We start from the raw sequence: 27,026 nt of genomic DNA on the forward strand, positions 1-27,026 counted from the left end.
TCTGCTCTTGGAAAACACTCTCTTCTATCCTTTGTGGCTCTGCGTCATTGAAGATCCATATGAGGATTTATGCGAGAACCATATCATCAAATGATATGTAGTAACAACCATCAAAACAACATTTTATAGCCCTTGTGTCTTGTTATATTTGGCCCAGTGTTATACTGTGTATATCATAATATGGAGAAGAGTAGAAACAAGCAGGTCTTAGTCATAATTTACCAGCCGATATCTAACTTCTTTAGCAGATTTCCAGCTACTTTCACTTTCTTCAACACAAGGATTGCTACTGTTTTCGGTTTTAAATCACAGTAAATTCAAAATGTTTGTGTGCTGGTCAAAGAAATTGCTAACTCAAGATGTCAGTTTTGTTTTTTTGATGGGCTATCGTTCACTTTTTGATGGTGTTTTACTATCTAAAGGATTAATTATTTTGAGGAAAAAATAACAGTCATATTAATTGTAATTAAAAGAAATAAATCATTAGTTGCAGACCAACGAACAGCTGAATGAAACTCTGTAACAAATCATGTATTAAAAGACTGAAACTGGACTGGATCAAGAAGAAGAAGAAAAAGAAGCAACCTCATATTGATGGCACTAAAATCTCTTGTCATGTCTTTTAAAGTAACACCGATGTCAATGTAAAAGTTCCCCTTCTTTGTCCGTCTAACTCTTTGTCTCCGCCTTGGCTCATACCTGTGACTTGATAGTTTGGCAGTGCCTGCTAGTTGCTGTCACAGCAGCTTGATGAGTGACAGTGAAGTAGTCAAGAAACCCAGATAACCCTGTCAACACTGTCTCTGCTCACTGACACAGCTACCAGAGCCTTGGGCTGTATAGACAACACCACAGAGATTGACATTTGCTAAAATTCTATAAACTGAGCTGGGCTGAGTAGGATACTTAGCTAGTCTGATGCATTGCATAACATCAAGAAGCTTCTGAGCCGCTCAGACATGAAATGTGATTGACAGTGGGTTGAAGATTAGAAGGAATATTGTTTGAAAGAATTTGAAAACTAATGAGTGCTGGATGAATGTGAGGCAAAAGTCAATTAAGTCTGTGTTTCTTAAGCATTTCATGTGCCTCTGCAGATGAGTTTACAGATATGAGAGTAAGCTCGTCAGGATTTTCACCTTCGCGCGTGATGATTGAAATTAAAAATGGCTTCTGCTGACCTTTGGCAGCAGCGTGGCGAGGGGGAAAGACAGAAGAAGATTTCAAGGTTATCTGGGATGCCACAGCTGGCATTTTAAAGGAACAGCTTTCAGTTCACAAACTACTGGAAATGACATTTACGCCCAGTTCTCCACAGACATGTGGGCGGTGATTTGTGCTCTTCATGCTTTTTCTTCTCTGAACTTTCTCCTTCTCGTCTTTCTTTCCCTTTCATTCCTGCGCTTTTAACACACTGCAAACACTCCCATTTGTTTTCTATACACATGACTGAACCGAAAAACCTCCAAAGACCGATAATACTTAGACGGAGTGAGTCAACTGTGCCTTTACTGGGCTACAATGAGGGAAACCTAGTGGAGAATGACCACTATGGGATCTCTCAGTATCTATAATTGAATCGTGTAAGCACTGCCGCCTATTAGCTGGCACGGAGAATCAAGCATTTAGAGAGTATAGTAAGTATAGTACTTATGCTCATGACATCATAGGAATACTGACTGAGCGTGGAGACGGAGCTGAGTGTTGCACCTGCTCTACAGCGAGCACCTGCACTGTCTCATAATATATCTTTGCCTGCATGTGGCGGGATGTCTTTATGTTTCTATCTCTGCATGCACAAATATCCTTGATGGAGTTTCAGTGTGAATACCAACTCTAATGCGAACATTTCCGCTCAAGGTAATTGGTTGATACACTGTAGCAGTTGAATTAGAATGAAGCTGTTTGCCAGCAAGCTGCAATGACTTCTCTGTCCCACTTTCTTCCCTCAGGCCTTCACTTCGCCATCTGTTTCTATGACTGATGGGAGCCTGCTGAGACACAAATCTATGTTTGAGTGTGTGCGTCCCTATGTGTGTAGTGGCTTATGTTTAATCTTTGGGGTGTTGCGCACCTCCTGAGCTGTGAAAGCCTGTGGTAGCGGACATCTGATTGGCAGTAATGCACGAGTACAACCAAACGGTAACACAGGGCTGCCTCTGGCCAAACATGATTAGAGACAGTAATGATGACGGATGGTCAGCTCAGTTTCAGGAAATAGAAATTTCATTGTGAGCAGCTGGGGAGCAGATATGAAAGCAGTATGGAAAGTACAGGAAAGTTAGGCACACTTGCAGACAGAAAGATTTTGCTGTGTTTTCCTCATTTTCAATAAATCCGTCAAAGGAAGAAAACCAACTATGCTTAAAGGTGCGCGCTCCACTCAAAGTGCCTGTCAGAGTCTGAACCTCTGCAGCATCGCAGTCGGGGGGTGGGGGGCGGGGGTGCGTTGCGTCTCACAATTTCTGTAACTTTCCAAAAGCCATCAATCCGACATTCAGGCACACTTTAAGATTGGCCAGGTGTGCATAGGTGAGAAAATAAGCAATAAGCTTTTAGTGTGTGCAACCGAGTGCAACACTATAAATGCCTTCCAGGAGAAACTGTCTGAAAGTGTGCCCACATTTAAGCACGTCTTTTCGCCTTGCCTTCAAGCATGGCAGTTTGAAACAGCTTTAAAAACTCTTGTCTTTCAACATAATAATGAACGGGCTTGGGGTTGGCGTGCCTGTGGCTTACTGATGCGTTTTTAATAGTTTTTTCTCAAAACATCGGAGCTCTGTAGCACTGGAGAATAGGCTATATCAGGCTTTGGATACACAGACAATACTTGTTAGATCAGTTAATTGTTGTTTCATTTTCTCACAGTAATATATGTTGCTAGGCCTGGCCCCTTAATTCTCCTTCTTTGCCAAGTACAATTATGCGCCTCATCCATTTCTCCTGTAAATGCTCAGTAACTTGCACATGTTGTCGAACTTTGACATCATGTAATAATTGTAGTTTGCTGTGATGAAATGAGCATATGCTTTCCTACACCTCAGAGTAGCATGGATAAAAAACCGTGAGATACCGTAATTTCTTCCTTCACATGTCCACGCATTGAGGCCAGTAGAAGAGGAGAAGAATGTTAACACAATGTCAAAGTGAGAAAGGGGTGAAGTGGAGGCATAAAGAAGAAAAATCATTGAAGATAGTAATGCTATAACGCTATATTAGATAATTACGTACAGGGGAATTGGACACGGTAGATATAGAAGGAGAAGAGACTTGCGGGAAGCGTTTGAGAGGGGCGACAGACAAGATACAGGAGACGAGAGGGAGGAAGAGACGGGGGGGATGAAGGAGAGCGAAGCGAGGGGATGGAAGAAAGAGGATTTATTGCGGCTGCAGGGAAGAGCAGCGTGATAGCTCTCTGATGGATTAGAGGAACGCATGAGAAATGGAGTGGAGAGGAGAGAGAGAGCACAAGGGGAGAAAAGTGAAGTTTGTGCGTCTCCTTGGGGCAGCTCTAAACACTGGTATCATTAATGTAGTTGAGAGGGGAGCACTCGCCAAGCACAGTCTTTTATTTAAAGGCCACCTGTGGGTATTAGAGAGGGAAGAGTCAGGCAAGGAAGAGGAAGAGAGAGAGACGGGGCCATGGTGACAGCCCAGATAGCATTAATGAGAAATTGAGCTGGAAAAAGAGAGGAGATACTGGAAAAGTGGAATCCGGAAATTACTGTAGCCAGCGGTGCAGATAGGTGAGATGAGGGGAAGAATAAGATAAAGAGGACTGGTATTTACCAAGGGTGGGAAGTATACTGTCTCCATTTCACCTTAGCTCTGATCACTGCAAACAAGGTTAGTAATACTGAGGGCATGTGTGTGTGAATGTGTGTCAATCTGTCTGTTTGGCTCCCAGGCTTCTCTCCATATAATACGTCCATGCCAAATAAATATTTCATACTTGAAATCCAGCAGCAATGAGACTCTCTGAATATTGTTTAGCTTCAACAGTCCCATCTTGTGTTATCCAGCCAAGTCAAGCTCCTTTGTCTGTCTCCATCCGCTCAGCCCAGTGAAGGGAAACTGGAAACAAAGACTCCAATTAGTCAAGCAATTAGACTCTTGTTTTGTGTCCTCTACTCATCCTCTGAGTCACACGCTAATAGCTGTTCTTTCCTCTTCCCATCTCTCATTTGCCCTTCACTTGCTCTTTTATGTTTTGTTTTTTTTCCCCCCATCTGACACAGCATTCTGTATGAAATCACACGTCTCAGTGATATCCACTGTAATGTATTTTTCCTTTCAAGATACAGAAAGCATTTATAATTCCCCGTCTGTTTTCGCTGTTCATTTGCTATTTATCGCTCCTCCTTAATCTTTCTTTCCGCCTGTCTCTCTGTCTCTTCATCTCTTTCAACCGGCACCCGCCCCATCATCCATCACAGGGAGACTGGTGTGACCAGTGCGTGCACACACACACACACACACACACACACACTCAGACATAAAGACTCATACCAGTTCAGTTCAGAACACCTCTATCCCTCCGACTTTGTGCTCCTTTGTTTGACTCCCTCATTCACTTTTGGACAAAGCTGAGATCTTGACAATTATATTTCAAATTTGTTTCATATTTCATATTTGTCTCTAATCATATCTTTATTTGGATCCATTATGATTCATTTGCGAATGTCTGTCTTCCTCACACCAAATTGAAAACAAAAATAAAGACACTTAGAAATGATGCAGAGCTTTGAAAAAAAAAAAAGATCAGCAGACAACTGCAGTCAGTCCCATAGGACTGAAGAAACATCTCACCTCCACAGTAGACCCAAATTTACATGAACCAAATATGAAATTGCTACTCTACTGGCATACAAAACTCAAAACACAAAGAGAATATATAAAGGACATATCTAAACAAAGAAGTCTGAATATAACTTGATGTACTGTTCTCTTCATCTATTTATGACTCTCTCTTTCTCATGGTGATATGATACTTTTGCTTGTGTCTTGCTATGCTATTGTTGATAGGCCTCCTATCTATTCAGTGTGTGTGGGTGTGTGGGTGTGTGTGTGTGTGTGTGTGTGTTGCAGGTTTTGTCTTATCTGGCATCTTATAATGGGTAAACAGGTTTGTATTGGCTGAGCTGTCACAGCTCTTTGTGTTTTTTTGAAGTTCAGGCTCTTTGTGTTTTTTCTTCTGAGTTCTGAGAATGGCAAGAGACTAGAAGAAAGAGATCCTCAAATACTGATAGCTGAGGATGCATTTCGAGAGTTTTCTGCGTATATCTGTTACAGTTGTTATTTATTTGAAGCGCATCGTCTTTCTTGCCTGTGGTTGTGTTCACAGTCTAACTCTGAAACATTATGGTGGCAGACTGCATCCTCTCATCTCTGACATTAGATTATCCCCCAGATGGAGTCAGATTATGGGCTGAAACAGACAATCTAATGAAGGGTCAGGAAATGTACTACTATATCCTAAAAGCCATCTACAGTTGTTTAGGGACAGGAACTCAGTCACTTACGACTGCCAACAAATATAATTTTGAATTCTGATCTAATCTAATTGTATTGCTCTTTTCACTCTCTTTTGTCTTAGGTGATTGCCAGTGCCAAATAAGATGTACAGTGTATATTTAAAGTATGACACAAATTAATGTCTATGGTTGAATCATATGGGAAAGGGCAAGCATGGTGCCAAAAGCTGAAAGTGGCACTTAAGTTCTCTGAGTGCCGTTTCAGCAGCTGCACAAAGAGACGTTCCCTATTCATGAGAGAGTGACCTTAGCACACTGTCACTGCTCTCCTGCACCTGCAATGATTTATTGGTTACAGAACGCTGGGCAGCCGGATGATGTGGTGGCGTTTGTGCGCGGGGCAGCACGTGATCAACCCCCTTAAGCCTTTGTCCTTCCCTTTCAACACGGTCAGCCACAGCAGGAACAAAAACACACGCTGCATGTCTACTCCACAACTGTAATTTGGCAATCTTCATCTCAGCATTTCTGTCTGGCAGTGCTGAGACAATTAGTCCATTAAGCAATTAGTTGATTGACAAAAATGAATTAGCCACAATTTAAATAACTATTCAGGTCATTTACCTCTGACTTCTTAAATGGGATGCTTTTTATGCTTTTTTTCTCTTTGAGATTTGGACTTCAAAAAGTCACCTTGGGCTCTTGGAACTGCTTTAATAGGCATCTGTCACTGTTGTCTTTGTATGGACTAAAAAAGCAAATCATTTTAAACTCATAGACATACACATTCTCTCTGTAACAAGGACACCATTGTTCAACAAACAATCCTCTGTTTGCTTGCTTTTTTTCATCTTATCTCCAGTTTTTTTTTTTTTTTTTTTTTTTTTTTGTGGGGCTATTTTCAATTCCAAACACAGAGTTCATCAAAGAGGATGAGCTCGTGTTTGTTTGAGGAGACAGACAAGAGACAGGAGACCATCACACCCAGAGAAAAGAGGTACAGGAAAGCAGAAACAAAACAGGAAAAAAGAGCAAGCCGTCACATATCTCAGTGAATCAGACCGCATGAATATGGAGGAGCCAAATGACTCCAAAGTTCAGAGTAGCAAATGTTTCACAAATTACCAGGCTGTGGCAAACAGAATTAATATGATCTTGTTTAGAGGAGTGAGGCTTTTAAACATAATTTCTCTTTTGTTTAACGGTCTAGTTTGTAAGATTTATAAGGCTACCTTTACATAATAACGCAGAAATGGAATATAATATGCATAACTATAATTTAATTAGTCTATAATTGCCTGAAAATGAAAATCGTTATGTTTTTGTTATCAAGTCAGTGGAATTAACTTTTTATATCTCTAGATGCTGTGGGTCCTCTTTCATAAAGTCTGCCATGTTGAATCTCCATGTTTCTACAGTAGCTTAACAAACTAAACATTCACTTTCTTCACATGCCCCCGTAGGGCAGGAAAGCACTAAGGAATCATGCTACGAAGCAGAGGGTGTGAAGAGATGGTTGCAATCAGCAACTACACCACTTGGTGCTGCTAAATCTCACACACTGGTCCACCTGCTTCCACCGTGAATTTACACACTGTAGATGTAAAGTGCACATGCATACATGCAGTAGTAGAGATTTGCTCATTGCACAACACTGTGTGTGTGTGTGTGTGTGTGTTCATCTATGACTTTGTGTGCTTGTTTTGAGAGCTAATGATCATGTGTATCGGTGCTTGGGTGTCTCTCATTAAGCAGCAGATGCTAGCCTATTATCCAAGATGTGTTTTTGATAGAAATGAAGCGTTGTAACTTTATGCGTCCATTTCGTCAGTGCAGAGAATAACATACAAACCTTTACTCTGTCTAACCAGGAGTTCCAGAGAAATACTGGAGCCTGTATAAGTTTAAAATGTTGATTTATATGGAGCATCGATTTTTTCCTCAGTTTTTTCCTCAGTCTCTAAAGGAGTGTTTTATTCAGGACCTAAGGCTGCTAATATCCTGGCTCACTGCCGTCTTCTTTGCTATCTTGCCTGTAGCACAGAGTTATACTCTAGGCTGATTAACCTGTTTATCCTCAGGTCCATTTGACATATGTTTTTATGACTATTATGAACATTTAAAGTCAAGCTATTTACATAACTTCCTCGAAGTCTCATTAAATCCTATTTTCCTGTTTTTAGTGACCTAAAACCTTGCTCACAGTTGTATTTCTTGTATCACAGTAGCAGTCGGTATGTTTCCAGTGGGGGTTTCTGAGATCCTAAGGAAGGAGCTGCAATGGTTTACTACAGAAAGATTATTTCTTATTCATGGCCATTAAATATCTAACAATAGCTCCCTCTTTCTCTTTCCCCTCAGCCTGATTTCGTCCAGACAGTACTACTTCGAGATTCTCCACAAGCAGGATGACAAGGGCTCGGATCACGTAGAGGTCGGGGTAAGTGGACCCATCCGATCTTGGAAGCTCAATCTGTTCTGCCTTTATTCTGTTTTATCTCTTTTTTCTCCACCTGGTCATTTCATTTATCTTCACCTCGCTGACTCTTAGCATATTGAAATGCTTTCATATTGAATCTGTCTTGAGAAAGATATCACCTTTTGCAGAGACGATTTGCATTTAGTTTTATAGTTATACCCTGTGATTAACAGTGTCAGAGTGGTGCCTAAACAGAGAGAGAAAGAATCATTCTGGCTTTCCCTACCAAATGGTCTAGAGAATCAACTCATTTAAAATATCTCAGCTACTCTTCTTTTATCCTTTTTCCGTTCCTCCATCAGACATCGCTCTCCTCCTCCATCTTATTCTCCCACAGCACCTCTCGTTAGTTTTTCTCTCTCTGTATCTTTGTTCTATACTTCGTCTCGAACTTTCCGTGCTCCCCCCCCGTTCGCTTTGACTCTCCTCTGCACCACTTCCCTCTCTGTGGTGGTGTTCTGCACCTCAGGCAAAGCTCAGAGATGAGTGGGGCTTAATTTCAAGATGAAGTTTCAAACGAAAGCCCACACGCCTGTACTTTGAGTGGGAGGGAAGATGATAAAAAAGATCACTGGTGTGTGTATGGAATGAATCTCTTAACAAGCCCGGGGTTATCATCATCATGGTGACCATCATCATCATCAGAGCAACGGCAGCAGCAGTACTGCTGGAGCTGCTCTCGTCGTTCACAAAACCTCTGTGTCCTTCTGGCACCCTCAAGGTTAATGATTTTTTACTTTTTTCACAGTTTGTTTTCATCCACTGCAAACTCTGTTGCCTCTGGCTACTTTTCTCTACCTATATCTCTGTCTTCCTATTAGTTCTTGTTAGTTTATTTCTGGCTCTTAATATACTTAACTGTCCTGTCATATTTTAGTTTTTTTTTTCCCCACCACGTTTCCACAAGCCATCCATCACTTCAGTACTCCTTTAACCTTAGGCCACAGTTTCCAGCCCTGCTGCATCTCCAGCCTTCACATTTGTTCAGTGTTGTTCAGTTCAGATTGTCTGCTTCTGGATGCCAATGTTTGTTTCTTTTTAAGAGAGGAGTTGACAGAGTGATGCGAGGAGCACCATGCTGAACTTTTATAGCTCTGTGGTGCCGGGCAGTGTTTTCACACAGGCTGTATGAAATGCCCTGTTAATTGCACATCTACCAAGTGCTGTATCATTGCTGTGGGATGTTGTGGGTCGTTGATGTGGGTGTGTTATGAATATTCTGTTGATGATGTGCAAGTGCAAGACAGCCACATCCCAGTGGCAGACAAATATCTTTGCCTTTATTTGGAGAGCTTCTGAATAGAACAAACAAACTGAGTTGATGACATGTAATGCAATAAAAGCAGAGAGATACACTGTTAATCTGGTGTCAGTGTGGAGTGTGGGGTGCTAGGGCTAGATGGTGTGAACCTTAGCAGGTGTTAGGCCATGTTCAGACCACAAACACACCATCCTGACTCATTTCAGTGGGGTTCTAATGTTTCTTACACTCATCAAGGCTAAAATAGTTTCCGGTCGTGGATAACTGTACAGAATTGTGAAGTGATGTCTCTTAGTCTTGTAATCCACTGTTATTTTGATGTTGAGTAAGCCTTCCCCCCCCCCTTGAGGGCAGCACAACAAACTTTAAACTCACCATTGACATTTTATTCCCCTAAAAATTGTAGAAAGTGTTAGCAACCAACTTATTTACACATCCAGCAGCCTGGGAGCAACATTGAGTCATGTTTCTGGCAATCTGATGAATGTAAGTCCAATATTCTTTTGGCTTTTGGTTTGGTTTCCACCAATTCCCAAAGGAAGTATCTGTCTCTTTAGCTGCTAAATTCTCCACTATGTTCACTTGCTGCTGGTAAAGCTAAACTTTGTTTGCCTGTCTGGTGCTGGGGAGGTAGTATGGGGTAAAAATAGCTGTCTGTGCCTGATATTGCTGAAAACAGGGTTAGGAAAATAGGAAAATTTGCAGGCCATAAAACCAAAACAACAAGCTGATGATAAAGCACTTTGCAGAACTGCAGAGTTGGTGATAATATCTCACTTCGAGTTACCCTTATCACACTCTGTTGATTACAGCAGTAAATGGATAAAAAAAAAAATGGATACTGACTTCTTGTGTCATATTTGAATGTGTTCAATCACGTCATTGGTACCTATAACAACATACCTACAAAAATGCAAGCTATTATTTATTGTTTTAATGCAAGGAGAGACATAGCTGTCCACAGATCCATTAGCTGGATAGTGGAAGCTAGTGTTTACCATCACATTGGGAATTAGGCTTTCTAAAATGGAAGAAAATGGGGTAAACCTGTGCACTGGCAATTAGGAAACCAGTGGTCTTGGTCTCTTAATCAGATCTGAGGATCAAGACGATGAATGCAGCTGCCAAAAAGAACAAGATGAGACAGAATAAAGAAGAGGAACAAAATGGGGCAGGAGTGTGGAGGAGGATATATAAAGGGCTGTGCACTGGAGGCTTTTCTATGTTTCAAGTATTTCTATTCCATCTATCTCATGGTATTTCACATTAAAATCATCATCCTAGCAGACTCTCTGAGTCATCCAGAGAAAACTGAACATGTGATTATGTCTACTAGTGAATCAAGGTCATGCGGAAATCCGTCTTTCTCTCAGTCTCTTTCCTCCTTCCCTCAGCCAACTACTCATGAGGCCATCAAAGTGGGTTTGTACTAGTAGAAACAATTTAATGAAGCGCATAAAAGTCACGCAGCAAATCAAGATTGGGTGCGTGTATGTGTGTACGCCATGCTGTCTTAGTAAGGCCCCTGTGTGAGATTTAATGGCAGAATACATTTCACACCTTGACAAAAATAGCAGATTTACTGTGACCAGCCCACAACAGCATAAGCCCAGGGCTCACATAAATCTGCAAGAACCCAGGCACTCATTTGTTAAAGAGCAGATAGCGTGGATTTGCAGCTCTTTCTTCTGTGTTCTGTGCCAGCTGTGTATGGTCAAAGGTGGACTGCTCCTCTAGGAATATATTTGTTTAGCAGCGCTTGTTATAAAAAAAACAACAATAGGGAATAAATATCAGATTGTGCACAAGCGCAGTGTGTAAATTACCTTTTGGCAAGACAATAAGAGAGAGAGCCCTTGTTCTCTCTGTGCTAGCCCCTCTTTCCCGTCGTGCAAAGGAATTAGGGAGAATGGCTGCAGGAAGGCAAAACATAAACAGGATTGGAGACAGGAAGAGACAGGTTAGGAATACACTGTGCCTTTCTCAAGAGGATGGAAACGACTGCAGGCCAATGAATGAGGAGATTGTTGTGTTGTAAGGATGACAAGACAAGCCTGCACTCTTACTGAACCTTTCCATTACAACGCTCTAACCTCAGTGTTTTCTTTTCTTCAGTCAACTTAAACAAACTCTTTTTAGAGTGATGACTGCTTTTTAAATGGATTTCATGTGATGAAAGAAGACTCTGAGCAGCAGGTCCGTTACGTTTCTTAAATGTCATCTGGATTTTGGTCAGTGAAACACAGGACCCTTTCCACTGGCCTAATGGAAAACGTCTCCTGCTCCCACGTGACAAAATGAAGGAAAGTGTTGGCCATTAAATGGTGTGATTGAGAGGAAAAGGCAGTGAGAGAAAGAAGAGAAGAAAGTCACGCCTTAATTAGTAATGGCAAGTTTATGGAGAGCCAGGGGTGTGCGATTTAAATGCAGGATTTTAATGGCCGGGTTTTTATCACCCCTGCCAGGCCAAGCCTCAAACTGCCCACTAATTAATACACACACCCGCGTATGCACACACTTGTACTCACGCTCACACCCCATCTGACCTAATCCTGTAGACTCATGGGTGTGTTTCCAAAAGCCCAACCTTATACGCGTCTACACACAGGACTCTCAACATCTGCCTCACACTCTCCCTCCTCAGTGTAAATCAGTAGTGGTCCATGTAAGCTAGAACCAGATGTTAAAGTATATTGTGTGTGTCATTTTACTATGGAAATAATTCAGCTTTCTCTCAGTTTTTAACCACTTCAATACCTTTTAGGGTTGATTATAGTTCACCAGCTCCTAGACGTGAGTCATATTTTGCCTCAGTTCACTTTATGGTGTTTACTGCATTCTCCTTTTCAAATACTTTTTGTCCACTTCTACTTATTGTCCTATTTGTCTCATTTACTACCTTTATCTTTACCAGGCACCCATAGAGGTCTTTTGTCTTTTGGTACCTTGATTCCAAGAGGCCATGTATGCACAGCAACATTAACATTTACCTTTCCGACAATGGCTCTTTAATGGCATGGGATGCTTTTACTGCCATGTTCTTTCTAATCCGCTAGACTGCCGGTCGATAGGACTTTAATGACTGCAGGGTGATCATCCAGGGTGATCAGAGTTTAGAAAAATCATTTCACCCTCTGGGCATTTAAAGCTGTTAGGAGAGCTGATATTCATATGTGCTTTCTCTTGTCATCATGGAGATTTAATACTTATAAAGAGCACCACCCCACACAAGACATACCATTTTAACATTAAAACATGAAGTTATGTAGTGTCTTCAAATGTTCATTGCGCCCTGGTCATGTTAACTTTCATATGATATTATTGTTTATCTTGCCTTGCCAATTGCTTATCTGTGCCTATGAATCTCACAGAGACACTTGCTATCATGGGAAAGTTTAATATTTGGAAACTGTGAGCTAAGTAGTAAATTTAATTTTAAAAGCCTTGAGCTTGTAGCTGCACTGTCGGTTCTCAGTACGTCGTATTTCTGGTGAGATATGACCCTCCCACCCACTTTCACAGTTTCCATGCCCTTTGCACTTTTTCATTCATGTTTGAATCAGTTTCCAAACAGTTTGAAAGGTAGAACATGCAGGCACACTTGTACATGATCAGTTCGGTCTGTGCTGTCACTTTGTGTCCCTTTATCTACATTAATATTCAGGTTAGGCTTGTTATTCCTGTGTTATTTCTTATCCAGTAAGCATTATGTCGACCAACGTACCTGCATGTCCTTCAGGTTTTATTCATGTGGCTGCACTGCAAACACATTGGATTTTAAGGTGTGTGCTGGGACATTCTGTCATGTAAGTTTGACTTGGTGAGAGTGTTAGTGTGACTAACCGGTTTCGCCTCAGAGCACACAGGGCATCGCTGTAGGCACACTGACTACGATGCGCCAGTAATTGCTATGGATATTGGGCTCATTTGTCTTTCTGAAATGTCTGGTCTGAGAGACTTTGGCTAATGTATAATTCAACATAGAAAATCAAACACCCCGCTTCTGTATCCACCTCTTCATCTCTCTTTGAATATTGTTCCTTCATCCCCAGGCAAAATATGATATGACATCAAAAACAAGTCACTGTTTTCATGTCAGTGTGACAGGGAATGCCATTTATCCTCTAGCATGCGAGTGTTTGGTTCTGTTTAGTTGTAAATTGAAATAGGAGAATAATTAGTCAGGAGCTTTATGTCATTGTTTCCACGCTGTAGTTTTTGCTTAGCTTTTTTAATTTTATTTTTTGGAGGGGGTTAGGTGCTTTTGCAGCTCTTATTCAGCAACTGCATCCTTGTCAAGTTTCATTGTATGAAATTTCTACAACACTATCAGCAAGGCATCAAAACACCAGCAGTCTTTTGTGTCTTCTGTGCTCTGTTGGGGATGTGTCTGTTCTGAGCCTGTCAAGAGTCTTTCCTTGATGCTCTGCTGCCAGCCGCCTGTCAGTGGGCAGCATCATAACGCCATACTACAGACTTTCCATTACTGCCAATGTGAAAATTTTGTTTCTCTTCCTACCAAAGCTGTCATAACTTTTCTTGCATCCCATCAGTAAAAGGAACTTCTTCTTGTCATGCTTGTCAGCTCACATAGCTTTATTCCTCTTGTTCAGAAACAAATGTGTCTTTATTTAAAATCAGCTCTTATGCACTAAGTTGAATGACTAGCTATATCTAAGAGCAGCTTTCTTGTAAAATATTAATGTTTTGCCAGAAGTTTGTCTCAGATGCGTAAAAACCACAGAAGCAGCAGTATTTCAGATATCAGATTAATAATGCAGTGTCCCAAAGCATGTAACAGACATATCAGATTCAGCTTATAACCAGAGATGGAAAAGTGCTAAAATATTGTACTGTTACTGAATGTAAAGTAAAAGTACGTCTGTAAAAATGTCTCTTATAAAAGCAACTGTAAATTTACAGTTTACATAATTTTTAGAAGGCCTGGGTTAAGAAAATATGGTAATATATGAAAATACTGTTAAATTAAAAAAAGGCCTATAGGCTAGAAAGTAAATAGAATTAAATGTCAGTGTACTTACATTGAAATACACTACAGGAACAATATCTTGCTGCCGAGCCTTGTAGCCTGGGCATACTACTCATCAGTGATAAATATACAACTGCCTTCCTACCAGAGTGAACTAGAAAAGAAACAAAACTCAGACAATTAAACAAAAATGGAAGACAATAAATTAATAAGTCTATGGACACCACAGCCTGTCCCATAAGCAATATTAAGCTACATAATTTAAATAACATGTCTTTTCTTATAAAATCAACTGCAGCTGCAGTCAAAAACACACATACGTATTAAAGCAAAGGCAAGACGCACAGTTTAGTTTTTAGTTTTTTCTCTGTCCCACTCATACAGTCCTATTCATGCCTGGTATTAACATATGTCTTTAGTGATCTGATCACAAATGGATAATCATACCTGGCATTAAAATTTGTCTCCATATGCATGTGCTGAATTTACAAAAAAGGTTCAAATAACTTGAAATTTTTCATAGACAGCAATTTACAAAGTTAAAATTTCTCCTAACTCAGCATCTCACAAAATTGCACAATTTCTTTGAAGTAGTCAGGGGATTTTGCTGCAACAAAGTAGAACAATGTTTTGTTTTGGGTTTTACAATGAAATAAATAACTTAATGAATTGCACTTAATGCAGATTTTTACAAGGAGGCACAAATGAGTTCAGAATATTCTTTTTCTCTTCCTCACAACAACTCTCAAAATTGCTTTTAAGGCAGTCTGAGGATATTATGGTTACTAGTTCAATCATGACAGGACACAGACCACCTTTGAATGTAGTCTGAGTGATTGGGCCTTAGTGCAACTTGGGTACATTCACACCTGTACTTAGAGTTAGTTGTGTTTGGATCACCAAAGGCACATAAGCTTTAAAAAAAAAAATAAAAAGCTGAGCTGAATGAGGCTGTGCAGTCCTAACAGTGACAAGGATTCTTGTTAAAAACAGAAGGTGCAAGTTTCTCAGTGAACACAGGAGTCCCAGCTGGAGGGTCCTCCATGAGTCTGTTAGCATTTGGCCAGCTTAATTTGGGTCACTTATGGCCCTTGGGTGGCGAATTAAATTAGTGATTAATTAACGTAGATGCAACCTTTTTTCTAACTATGTCAAGGTACAATCATGCTTAGCCTAAATGACATGACCCTTAATGTTATTGTATTATTGTGCATTTTTTGTACTGTTCACTAACAACTATACTACTCCTACTATATCCCTTGTACCCCTCTGAAATTCAGCAAGTGAATGAACAGATCTTATATTTTTCCCAGAGTTAAGCTGAGTGCAGAGTGTCTCCTCTTTGGACATATCTATGTGTGTGTTATGTTTATACTACTTATGTTAAAGAAGACTAACAGCCAAACATCAAGCAACAACTCAAGACATAGCAGCCAGGTAATATTACTTACTAATCCAACAACAACAAGCCCATCTTGATGTCTGTCTTTCAACATTTAATTTCACAAAGTTCGCCAGTGAATAAAAGTCAGTCCAGATTTACTCTTGTCCAGTGGCTTCTTGCTCACTTTCTCCTTTTCTACTACCAGTCCGCATTCCCCTACTCCCCGGACCTTCTACCATACCTGGAGCACAAAATAACATAGTGTAAGAACAAGCACAGAGTGGGAAGTAGAGGCACCATTAACCTTTTTGATATTATATATATTATATTAGATTTTTCTTAAAATTATATTATGTTATATTTTATGTTTAATAAGTTACACAATTTGCTTTAAGTAAAAGCAAATTACATTTTTTTTAGAAATACAAAAAAACAAGTACACAAAAAACATCTTTGTTGCGCTGTTCTCAGTCTGCTGGAGGTAGCATCATATATTTACAGCACAGGCATAACAGTGATATGTTCTCACTGAATTCTTGGCAAGAAAGTGAATGAGCAGTTAGTTAACAAAAAGCAGATATAAAATTACACATATGGTCACAAACATTGCTGCTACATACAGTATGTTTCCACACGACTCCTAAATGATAGTAGAAGAACAAATGCAAGTATATGAAGTTCTCTCCTGTGCTTGTTAGCTGCCATTTTTCCTAGAGGACATAATTCTTTACTTGTCAGTAACATGTAATTTTCAGTGAACTGACCGTCTCTATTGTCCCACAGTTGTCTGGCAACCGTCACACAAAGACAGGTCAACAAGAGCACTTGTGTGAATGAGAAAAATGAGTGATCACAGACTGAATGGTGGGTAAAGGAACGTTTACAGGGCTTATTAATCGTCCTGGTTTCACTTCAGTAATAACCTTCACTTTATTTGTTTCCTGTGTCTTGTGCCCTGGCTGTGACAAAGTTGTCTCAGTAATCAGTGGACTTAATGTGTCATTTCTAACTGCTACATCCACAGATATCAATCACTTTGTGTGTTTAAGAAGGATTACAATAATACATATTTCCATATGCGCCAAACTGTGCAAAGCTCTCAGCTCAAAGCCGCAAAGCCTTTTCAGGATTTGGGAGATTTTTATCTCATTGGTGGGAGTAGCAGAGTTCAATTGCCACAGTCTTTTTCTCTCACAGACAGTCTTCGTTCCCTTCTCTTTCTCCATCCACTCTCCACGACTTAATTATAACTCTGAGCAGTTCACAAAAGGCACAAAAAAACAAGCCTTCTTTGAACATTATTAAACTATTATATTATTTGACACTCTGATATCCTTGATCTATCTGTAGCCCATTACTCAATATCCTCACAGCTCAGCTTGGATTATTTTATTTTATGCAGGTCACAAGCCCATCATTATAGATCATATTACATATATGTTCAGGCTGGTTTTTTTTTATATTGCCATGAAAATATCAAAAAATTTAATTCTCAATGCTTTCCAACTACCCTGAATGGGATGTGTCAGTCACAACCCCATTCAGAGTCTCTGAGTACATACAAGTTTGGTCAAAATATATACTTTTATTTTGAAATATTTTAAATACTAAAACAGTTAGGCACTGTAGCATTAAGTAATTAAGTAATTAGTGCATTTGTTGAGAACTATTTTTAGCTGTGGATTGATGCACATCAACTTAACAGTGTGGCTCATTAATGTGTTTTTAATAGTTTTAATAGTCCAACAATGGAGACTTTGGCTACATAGGCATGCCCTTCAATCTTGAACATAATTGGCAATTGCAGTGACCCTAACAGGTTGTCCTGCCCTCAAAAAATTAGGGTGAATGCAGAGAATGTACTGTCCTTCAAACAGACCCCATAGAAATAAAAGTGAAACAGTGTAGTCCCAGCCTCTTGCCTTTAACCCTCAGGCAAGTGTCGTCAGGCTTGTTAACATCTGTCTCGTTCTGCTGTCTGACTCTGCCACTGACTGTTCTCTGTTTACTCTGCCAATTTGGACTTAAGGCCAGGTGTGTGTGAGTAAGACAAAGAGAACGAGAGAGAAAATAGATAAAACAGCATGCCGTGAACTTTTCTGTCCTCTACTGAACACATGGACATGGACGACAGCTGGACAGCCTTTGTTCAGTTGAAGCTGTCTGATTCAAGGAAACATCATCCCTCTTATTCCTCTGTTCTTGGGGTATTCATTCATAATTTATCAGGAGATAATGTTTTTGGAAGATCGTGAGGGGTGAAATGAATCACATATTACAGTAAGAAAGACAAGAGGAAACTGACAAAAAAAATACTTATTCCCTAGAAAATTCAGAAGCATGGGACCACGAACTGAAAATGTTTACTTGCTGTTAATTTTACAGGGCCTCAAATCTGAATTGATTTTTACATAAACTGGGAAAGGTCAGATAGTTTCATTATGGTGCTACCTCTTAAGTGTCACACTAACAAAACAACTTCATATCCATAGCGCCTTAGGCTTTGGAGCAGCCAATTGAATTGAAGGGAACAAACATAAAAGTAGCCAGCAGTCAGCTCTCTCTGAAGCAATAAACTCCTAACCACTGAGGGATAAAAATTAACCTGTGCCTGATGAAACCGCAGGCAAACTACCTGTGTTCTATACATTTGTGACTCCAAGGCAGGCATAAAAAGACAGACTCTGACTCACTCACTTTTGTCCAGCTGTATGAAAACAATATCAAAAGCTTCTATGTCACTGGGTGGTCCTGGCATGATGAAATGTGATGAAACAACACTGCTGGCTGCCCATTGCCATTTCACCCTGTGATTGCTACTTTTTATTATTTCCCCATGGATATTGATTTTCTTTCCTCTCTGTTGAACTGGTGGGGCCAGCGAGGAGGCCTCTGCTTCTTCCTGCTGCTCCCCTGTCAACACTATTTCACAGAGGTATTCACACACACAACAAATGCTGTTTGCACATACTGTATAAGGTACACATGCAAACACACATGTGGATACACACCAATTCAATACCTCCCTTGGAGGAATTCATGACCAAATCTATGGGGCCAGACAAAGAACAGGAAGGATCCACACAAAGCTGTAAAATAGGCCACACACGTAGGTGCACACTCAGTATTTCAAGTGTTTATGTGTTAAGGCTGAGTGTTGATCTCCACTGAGACTTGAAAAAGATGGACTCTGTGATGACCTTCTCTCTACGTGCACACACACAGTTCAAACATACCTTAAACCACGTTTAAAACATCAACTGTCACTGACTCTCATTTAAAAATTAACAAAACACTTGCTTTGCACGCAGCTTTGACATGCAAAGCTGAGCTGTTTTGAGATGCATTTTGTAGCAGAAGATAGAGTCAGGTCCCCCCCCATTTTTCATTGCAGCTCCAGAAAAGCTAGTGAGTAAACTTTCACACAAAGTTGCTACTTTAAAATTCAAATAAAACTTCATAATGGTTGAAGATTTTGACGTTTTGTGGTTTGTAGTGAGCTGGACTGGCCTCCTTACCTTCTCGTATCCTCTTCCTGGGGGAGCCTGGAGTCGAGGCTCGTCGGGTGTATGTAATAAAATTAATGATGGCTGAATTCTGTTTAGCTGCTTCAGTTTAAGGGTGCTGGTATTGTGCACTGTCACATTGTGATGGCTTACTGAGACGCTTGAATACCGCAGAGCCATCATTAATGTTGTTAGCCGGCTTTTCCTACAGTGACTAGTCAAAAATGTCACCTGCTCTGACAGCCTGTGGTACTGCTTAAGCTACTGTCAATCAATCAGCCAGTGTTTCTGTCCATCCCCTCGCCTCCATTATCTTTTGGGTTTGTTTAGATATTTTTAGTTTTAACAACAATGGAAAAAAACTTTTTCACCTATGTCCTGCATCACTGCCACAGCTGATTTTGTGCCAAGACATCTCTACATTTGTTGAACTTTTCTTTAGTAGTTGGGTATAGCTGGCTGAAACTCAGTCTCTTGACTTATAACTCAGATGTGGTCTCCACCTTTTTGTCCTTCCTTGAGTCATACTGTGGCAGCCTGCTGACTTGACCTTGAGGACAATCACCATAAAATAATGACACAATGCTGAAGCCTTGAGTGGCCTGCTGAGCTGCTCCCTGCTGTTGCTCAGCATGATGTTGCAGAGTGTCCTTGTGTGTTGTTTGGGTATGTGTGCTTCTGTGTTAATGTGTCACCGTGGGTGTGAAGGACTAGCATACAATATATATATATATATGATATAAGACAAATGCCGGATAGTTCTTTTACATATCAGGAGTGGTACTACAATCAGTGCGACATGGATGACAAAATGCGAATTGCAACAGAATCTACAGCAGTAAATGCGTGTGTTTGTTGTGAGTACACATGTGGAGGCATTTGCATGAGCCTGAGGAGGATGTTTATGTTTGTATCCTCAACCCGAGGGTTGGAAAATGACCTGTCTCCTGTGATTATATCCTGGGTAACCAGAAGTGACGTGGTAATTGTGAAATCTATTTAAAAGAATTGTAGGTTCTCTCTCTCTCTTTCCCACTCTCGCCATGCTTGTCTGTGTTTTCAGGTCATTACCAGATCTTCCTTTTCACACCGACCCGTCACCGTCTTACGGCTCTGTTCTTGCTCTGCTCATGGTCCATTTTCTCTGGAGTCTTTCTTTGTTTTGTGCTTGCTTTAACACTCACAGACACCCATTTCATGTTGTCTGATCATGTGCCACACTTCTTTTTTTTTCTGCCTCCTCTCTCTCTGGTTAGCCTAAGTGTGTTTATACAAAACCCCAACATCAGATCGATCCTGTGATGTTGTTAAAATCAATAGCACAGAGCATGTCACAGTTTAGCCTGTAAACAGTGATGGATGATTTCTGCTCACCTTATACTATCCACATGTTGCCATTGAGTTTTCTCTTCTCACTCTCTTCCACAATCTCTCTTTTTCTCTCTCACACAGTGGCGTCCATTCCTCCCTGGTCTAAAATATGAAGTGATAGACTCTGCCTACATCTCCCTGTACACAGGTAAGAGTTATTCAGCCCTGATGATTCATTGCACAGATAGCTTTTCTGTCTCCCCGTCTTGGAAATTAAATCAATTTCAAGATGACTTTTAAAACGGATGTCAAAGTTTTCTGGTGTTTGTGGCTAAGATGCATGCTAGACTCTTAAATATATTTCTTTCTCTTTGTATTTCTAGTCTTTTTTGTGTAGCGGAGAGCTTGCCAAATACAAAGCGGAAATGGTGCTATAAAAAAACACCTTCATTAGTCTAGTCTGGTATCGATCAGTAGTTAAATGTCACAGAATCAGCCTTTTTTTGAACCAGGATGTGCTATTTTCTTGTCCCTCATACAAACTCACATTTTGTCCGTAATGTCATTTTTCTTTCTCATAGGGCACATGGCATATCTTCTCTATGTGGGGCTAAAGAGCAGATAGAATAAGGATCTAATAGTTGCTCTATTTTTCTCCATAGGTGTCATTCGTAGCAGAGATGAGAGCACTAGCTTCTGGGTGTCTAACCTCTATAGGTCCAAGAATAGCAGTGTGTCACTGGGATTCTGTATCGTTAACAAGGGAAAATGTCAGCTGCACAGAAAATGATGTGTAGAGTTGTCATTTTGGGCAAAGCTGCAGGTTTGCTGGGGGGGGAGGGCTTCCTCTGTTTATGACCAGCTATAACAGGGAAGAAGGAGGCCTTGTACAGTATGAGGTCACCTGCTGGATTCAAGCATCACCTTCTCCTCATTTGTCTCCTTACGCCCATCCATCCTTGCTCCTCCCTTTTTGTCATGCTCTCAGCTTGACTTTCACAGAGTTGTAGTCAGATGTTAAGAAAGTATTTCAACTGAATGGTTTTCTCAACATCCGTCTTCGTGGTTAAGAATCCTGCCGACCACAAAAAGTTCAACTGTGTTATTCAATTTTGTCCTAGTTAAATGATAATTTGTCCTGGGATAAGTGTTCATGGGGTGTTACATAACATTTTAATTTGCAGGCCAGTTCACTACACTTCCAAAATAATTTATCATGGGCCAAGCCAACTACATCTCTTTATTGCTGTGATAACAGTTCAGAATCAGTGGAAATCCAAATAAGAGTACAACCCAGATGGTAGCTGTTAATGAATTTACACCAACCCATACACACACATGCATGCACACATGCATGTGCGCACACACACACACACATGTTCTGACATTTACTACAGATGGATACCAGGTATGCGATCAACAGATGTCTTTTCGTCAGAAGAAAGATGGACTTTTCGTTTTTTTTTTTTTAAAAAAGCTTTTCTCTGTGTACCATGGACACAAAGACACACACCAAATGTGCACACTGCACCCTCTGGAGGATAAAATGATGCTGACCACCCTGTTAATTATAAGGCATTTCTCCCATCAGGCCTTGGGTCCTGACATGCCATTAATCACACATGCTCTCTCCTCCTTCCCTGCTATCGATTGGTATAATTATGACTCTGCTCTGCTCTGGTTTGTTTTCTTCCAACTTTTTTCCAGATCTTCTTACTTACTAGTTTTTGTTCCTGCTCTTGTTCTCTTCTTCGTTTGTGTCTGTCCTCTCTTCTCTTTCCCTCTTCCTTACATTGTCTCTTTTCACTCTATGGCTCTCTGTCTCTGTATCTTTCAGACGAGTCCAATCTGAAGATGAACAGTGTGGACCACATACCCCAGACCTTGGCCAGTCACATCCGTCTCCCAAAAGGGCCTCATTTCCAGGGTTTGGAGGGCAGCAACATACAGCATGGAGCAGATATGCTGAAGCCAGACCCCAGGGACACCTTCTACAGCAGTAAATGTGTCATGATTTCAGGCTGTCCCCTCTGTTTTTTTGTTCTCATCCTGGTTTTCTGTCCTGTCATTTTCTTTGACTGACAGATTGACTGTTTGGCTTAAAGTCTCTCTGGCTGTCATTTTGGCTGCATTCAGACATGTCATTTTGTCTGTCTGATCGTCTCATAGCTTTCTGACTCCTACATTTGTTGAAACCACTATTCCATTTATATATTTGTTTCTTCTTGACCTAAAATATTCACCTCCACTTCTCTCTTTCTCCTCTCTGCTCAGCTCCTATGATTGACCCTTCCCGACTGGAAAACGTTCTTCCAGCCTGCCTCTACTCTCCAACCTATGTGGTGAAAGATTTTCCCATCGCTAGATACCAGGGCCTGCAGTTTGTAAGTCACCTAGTTTTCTCACAGTCAGGATGTGTGATGATGCGTTTGTGTGTGTAAGAGTTAGTGCTTACTACGACCATGATCCAAATGGATGTAAATAAAAACAAAATACAATGATTTGAAAATCATGTAAAACTGGATTCTATGGAATATAGTACAAAGACAAGATTTTTAATGTTCAAACTGATTAACTTTATTGTTTTTTGTAAATATACACACTTTCTGAATTTGATGCCTGCAACACATTGGGCTACATGTCGGTTAACAGCTTGTCACTGTATCTACAAATTCAAGTTAACGCTCTACCATGCAAAGTGAAACCAACAACATCATCAAGAAATGCAGCAGACTTCTCTGGACTGTGCTGTTCATATTTTAAATTATGGATATCGTGTCTTCCAGCAAATTTACATTTTACACCGTGTTCCAGATTTTTAGGAATTAGGTTTATAAAATGGGTTCATCGGAAGAGCATCCGATGATGGCAGTGATCTTTTAACCTGCTGAAAAAGTAACTCTTTACAGAATCAGCTTAATATTCATATTAACTAAACAAAAAACATAATAAAAGAGAAGCCAAGTCAAAGCTGGTTTGTGTCTCTCTCTTAAATTGCATAGAAGACATAGGTGACAGGTAGTGTTGAGCACTGCTCCCCCCTTTAGGACGACACAAGTTACTGCAACAGCTGCGGAAAGAAGTGATGAGCTGGAAGTGAGAGCTACAAAAGCACAGCAAATCCCTTTTAGATTTGACAGGAATCCCCACGTCACATGGAGAAAGTGTCTAAATTTGAATGGAATGCTGCTGTCATAGATTGCTACAAACTGAGAACAAACTCCTTCACCTGTCTTTTCTGGGGTTGTTGCATTTTTGATTGACATCGAACTTTCCTTCAGGTCTATCTATCCTTCGTTTACCCCAATGACTTCACACGTCTCACCCACATGGAGCGAGAGAACAAGTGTTTCTACAGAGAGTCCCCTATCTACTTGGAGAAGTAAGGACATTATTGCTTTTATCTCTTAGAGGGCTATGGGGACATTTGTCTCTGTCTTGTATATTATGAACAAGTGCATTGATTATGCAGAATAACTGTTCGAGTGTGACTTAAATGGCAGTGATTTATATGACCTCTCACCAAGAGGTTCTTTAGTTTATTACACTGCAAGGCACACTGAAGCGTCAACCTTTTGTTAATGCATGTGTTTCTGTGCGTGTTGCCCCTTGCTGTGTTTGTCAGGTTTGGTTTCTACAAATATATGAAGATGGATGAGGAGGAAGATGACAGACCGTTCTTCTTCCCCAACCCAGATGGTAACTAATAATGAACATGAATACATGCACACATGCACATATATTTGCACACATATAAACACTCGACTTTGTGTCTCCTAAATGTCTCCAGATTTCCTTGAAGAGGAGGAGATGGTAGATACAGAGGACGAGGCAGAGATTGTTGGCACACAACCACCCAAGAAGCTCTCTCATCCCAGTCAGGCCAGCCACACCTCCAACCCCTCCCACCAGCACTCAAGGCCTGTGCCCACACCAGCTGGCAGGGAAGGGGAAGAGGAGGAGGACCCTGATGAAGAAGAAGAGGGAGCAGTCAACAGTATCATACACCGCAGAGAGAGGAGACACTTTCCTCACAGAGATGGACAGATTGGGAGGGATCTGGACAGGGACTGGGGTAGAGATCATACAAGAGGACACATGAGAAAGAAGACCAGGGGGGGACTTGAAGAGCCCCAACCCAGAGTGCTTCAGCCCGACAAGGACAGTATGGTTCGAGGCCGTTCTCTGTCTTGGATCCGCACTGGTCCTGCAGAGTTGGGCCCTGGCAGGAAAGGAGGAGGAACAGGTGGTGGTGGTGGTGGTGGTGGTGGAGGAGGAGAGAAGGGAGCTGAGACTCCGCCTAAACTAAGCAAGCCTTCACTCCTTTTCCCCCAAAAGTCCTCTCTATCTGCCCTTGCCAGCAGAGCCAAGCAGATCCTTAGCAACTCCGCCCATAGCAACAACCTCCAAATGAATAACAACAAGCTTGCTGGAGACAAGAAGGAAAAGAGGGAGGAGAATAAGATCTACATCACCAGGCCTCGACCTGCCAAGGAGCGGGAGAGGGACAGAGACAGGGAAAGGGAGAGGGAGCAGCGAAGAGAGCGGAGGGAGGAGAGGGCATCTCGCCACCCTAGAGAGGTGTTTCCGGGTGTCTTTCTGTACCAGACTGGGAAAACCACAAGGCTGGTCAACCTGGGTGTCAAAGGACATGCTGGGGGAGGCATAATAGGAGGTAAACATCTTGTTAGTGCCCCTCAGCTCTGGCCCAGTCCCCCCACAAAAGAAGGTAAAACACATCTTCACAATGGGAGCATCAACATACAAAATGAAAGTGTACAGAAGTCTGCCAACAGGGCAGCAGGGGCGAAACAACCAGAGAAAAGCAAGAGGAAAGGGGCACACGTGGAGCATTTAAAGACTACCCCTGCTGACCTACCCAGCAAAGGGGATCCACTAACCCTACTGTCCCATAATCAAGATCCCCCTCTACTTCCAGTTACACCGCCAAACTCTACAGAAAATATGCTCCCAGGTCAATCACGGGTTACCTCTTACCTCAGGACCTCTGAAATCACAGAGTCCCAGCAACAGCCAGACCCGGACCCAAACCCGGCAGAACTCGACCAGGATACAAACCGCTCTAATCCTGACCCAGACCCTGATCCTGAACCAGAACCAGAGGAGGGAGAGATGTCAGACTACAGCTACGAGGAGATCGAGGCTCGGCCAGGATGGGCAGAGGAGAGCATTAATTGGCAGAGAACCTTCTCAGTCAACCCGATGGACTTTGAGCTTCTGCGCTCTGACTGGAATGACCTACGCTGCAATGTGTCTGGCAACCTCCAGCTAGCAGAGAGTGAGGTGGTGGACGTGCTGGCACAGTACATGGAGAAACTCAATGAACGCAATGGAGGGTAAGGATAACGGGGAGGGAGTGAGAATGATGCGAGGCTAAAAGAGAGCTTTTGTTTGCCTGCAACCTTTGTAAGTTCAAATGTGTTTTTTCATGCTAACCATTATGTAAAACAAAAGTAATTTCAGAACACATTGGTCATGCCCCGGTGCTCTGACTTTATGTTAGCAGCCCACTATTTGCTGATAACTATTTTGTGCAGCAAGGCTTACAAACCTTAATATTATTTGTGTAAACTAGCTTGCCATTTTCCTCCCACATCACATCCCACAGCACATTTTTTAGTAGTCTGCCTACAGTGAAACAATAGTTAATCCAGTTGTGAAAATTCTATCTAATCTAATTCTATTCTAGAAATGTAGTTTTATATCCACTTTCTTTCTTCCATATTATATATCAGAGCATGGTCTTCCTTTCTTTAATCCTCTGGTCTGTCTCTGCCCCAGGATCTACACCCTGCTGCGAATCATCAACGTTGAGAAGCGACGCGACTCTGCAAGAGGGAACCGTTACCTGGTAGAACTAGAGCTAATGGAGAGAGGCCGCAGTGTGGTGCGTCTGTCTGAATACATTTACCTGCTGCTCCACCGCAGCAGACAAGGAGAGGAGAGTCTAGAGAACACTGACTCTGCCCCAGCCTCAGCACCGGCTTCGGCCCCATCCGCTGCCACATCGAGCCTCGCCACCCCACCGCCCCCTCCCTCCACCAGGTCCCCGGTCCGGCCTGGAGCGACCCCATGGAGCACTGCCTATGCTAAGCCACTGCTCTGCCAGCCGGTCATGCTGCAGTGGAGGAAAGATGTCATGGTGCACTTTGTAGTGCCAGGTCGGTCAAAAAGGGAACTAACTTTCAAAACTAAATAATCTATGTAGAATCATCTTATTCAAATCATTTTTACTTTATACTCACCCAGAAAAAAATCAGCACATAGACCATATGATTACTGTATGTGCCTCTTTTCGGGAGGATAGAAAACTAAAGATTCAAGATGGATTGCAATTTTAACAAGTTTATATGCATTCCTTTGGATCTGAATATTTCTTTCACTAATGGAGAAGAACCATGTCATGTTTATCATAATGCTGCAATACTATGTGCCTGTAAATCCAGCAGCCTCCCACTCAAGCTAGTAGTAACTGTCACCAACATCATTTAGCTATTTATCATACTAACAGTGAATATTCATGTATCTTATGTGCCTTAAATCTCTGGTTATTAATAAGGTTACTTGTAGCTTCAGTGCGGCCTTGGCCAATGGCACCTC

General features: G+C 41.4%; 1 protein-coding gene across 2 annotated transcripts in view; it reads left to right on the forward strand.

The window, feature by feature from the left end:
• The window catches only part of b4galnt4a (beta-1,4-N-acetyl-galactosaminyl transferase 4a), a 123,992-nt gene that overhangs the window by 94,265 nt on the left and 2,701 nt on the right, over positions 1-27,026 (forward strand). For both annotated transcript variants that reach the window (XM_019278602.2, XM_027272887.1), the window contains exons 8-15: positions 7,836-7,914; positions 20,547-20,613; positions 22,243-22,404; positions 22,680-22,789; positions 23,687-23,787; positions 24,031-24,104; positions 24,196-25,762; positions 26,208-26,587. In XM_019278602.2, coding sequence (XP_019134147.2) covers positions 7,836-7,914; positions 20,547-20,613; positions 22,243-22,404; positions 22,680-22,789; positions 23,687-23,787; positions 24,031-24,104; positions 24,196-25,762; positions 26,208-26,587 — 2,540 coding nt within the window. The remainder of the gene's footprint in view (positions 1-7,835; positions 7,915-20,546; positions 20,614-22,242; positions 22,405-22,679; positions 22,790-23,686; positions 23,788-24,030; positions 24,105-24,195; positions 25,763-26,207; positions 26,588-27,026) is intronic.

Source organism: Larimichthys crocea, chromosome XXI (assembly GCF_000972845.2).
Source record: "Larimichthys crocea isolate SSNF chromosome XXI, L_crocea_2.0, whole genome shotgun sequence".
NCBI lineage: Eukaryota > Metazoa > Chordata > Actinopteri > Sciaenidae > Larimichthys > Larimichthys crocea.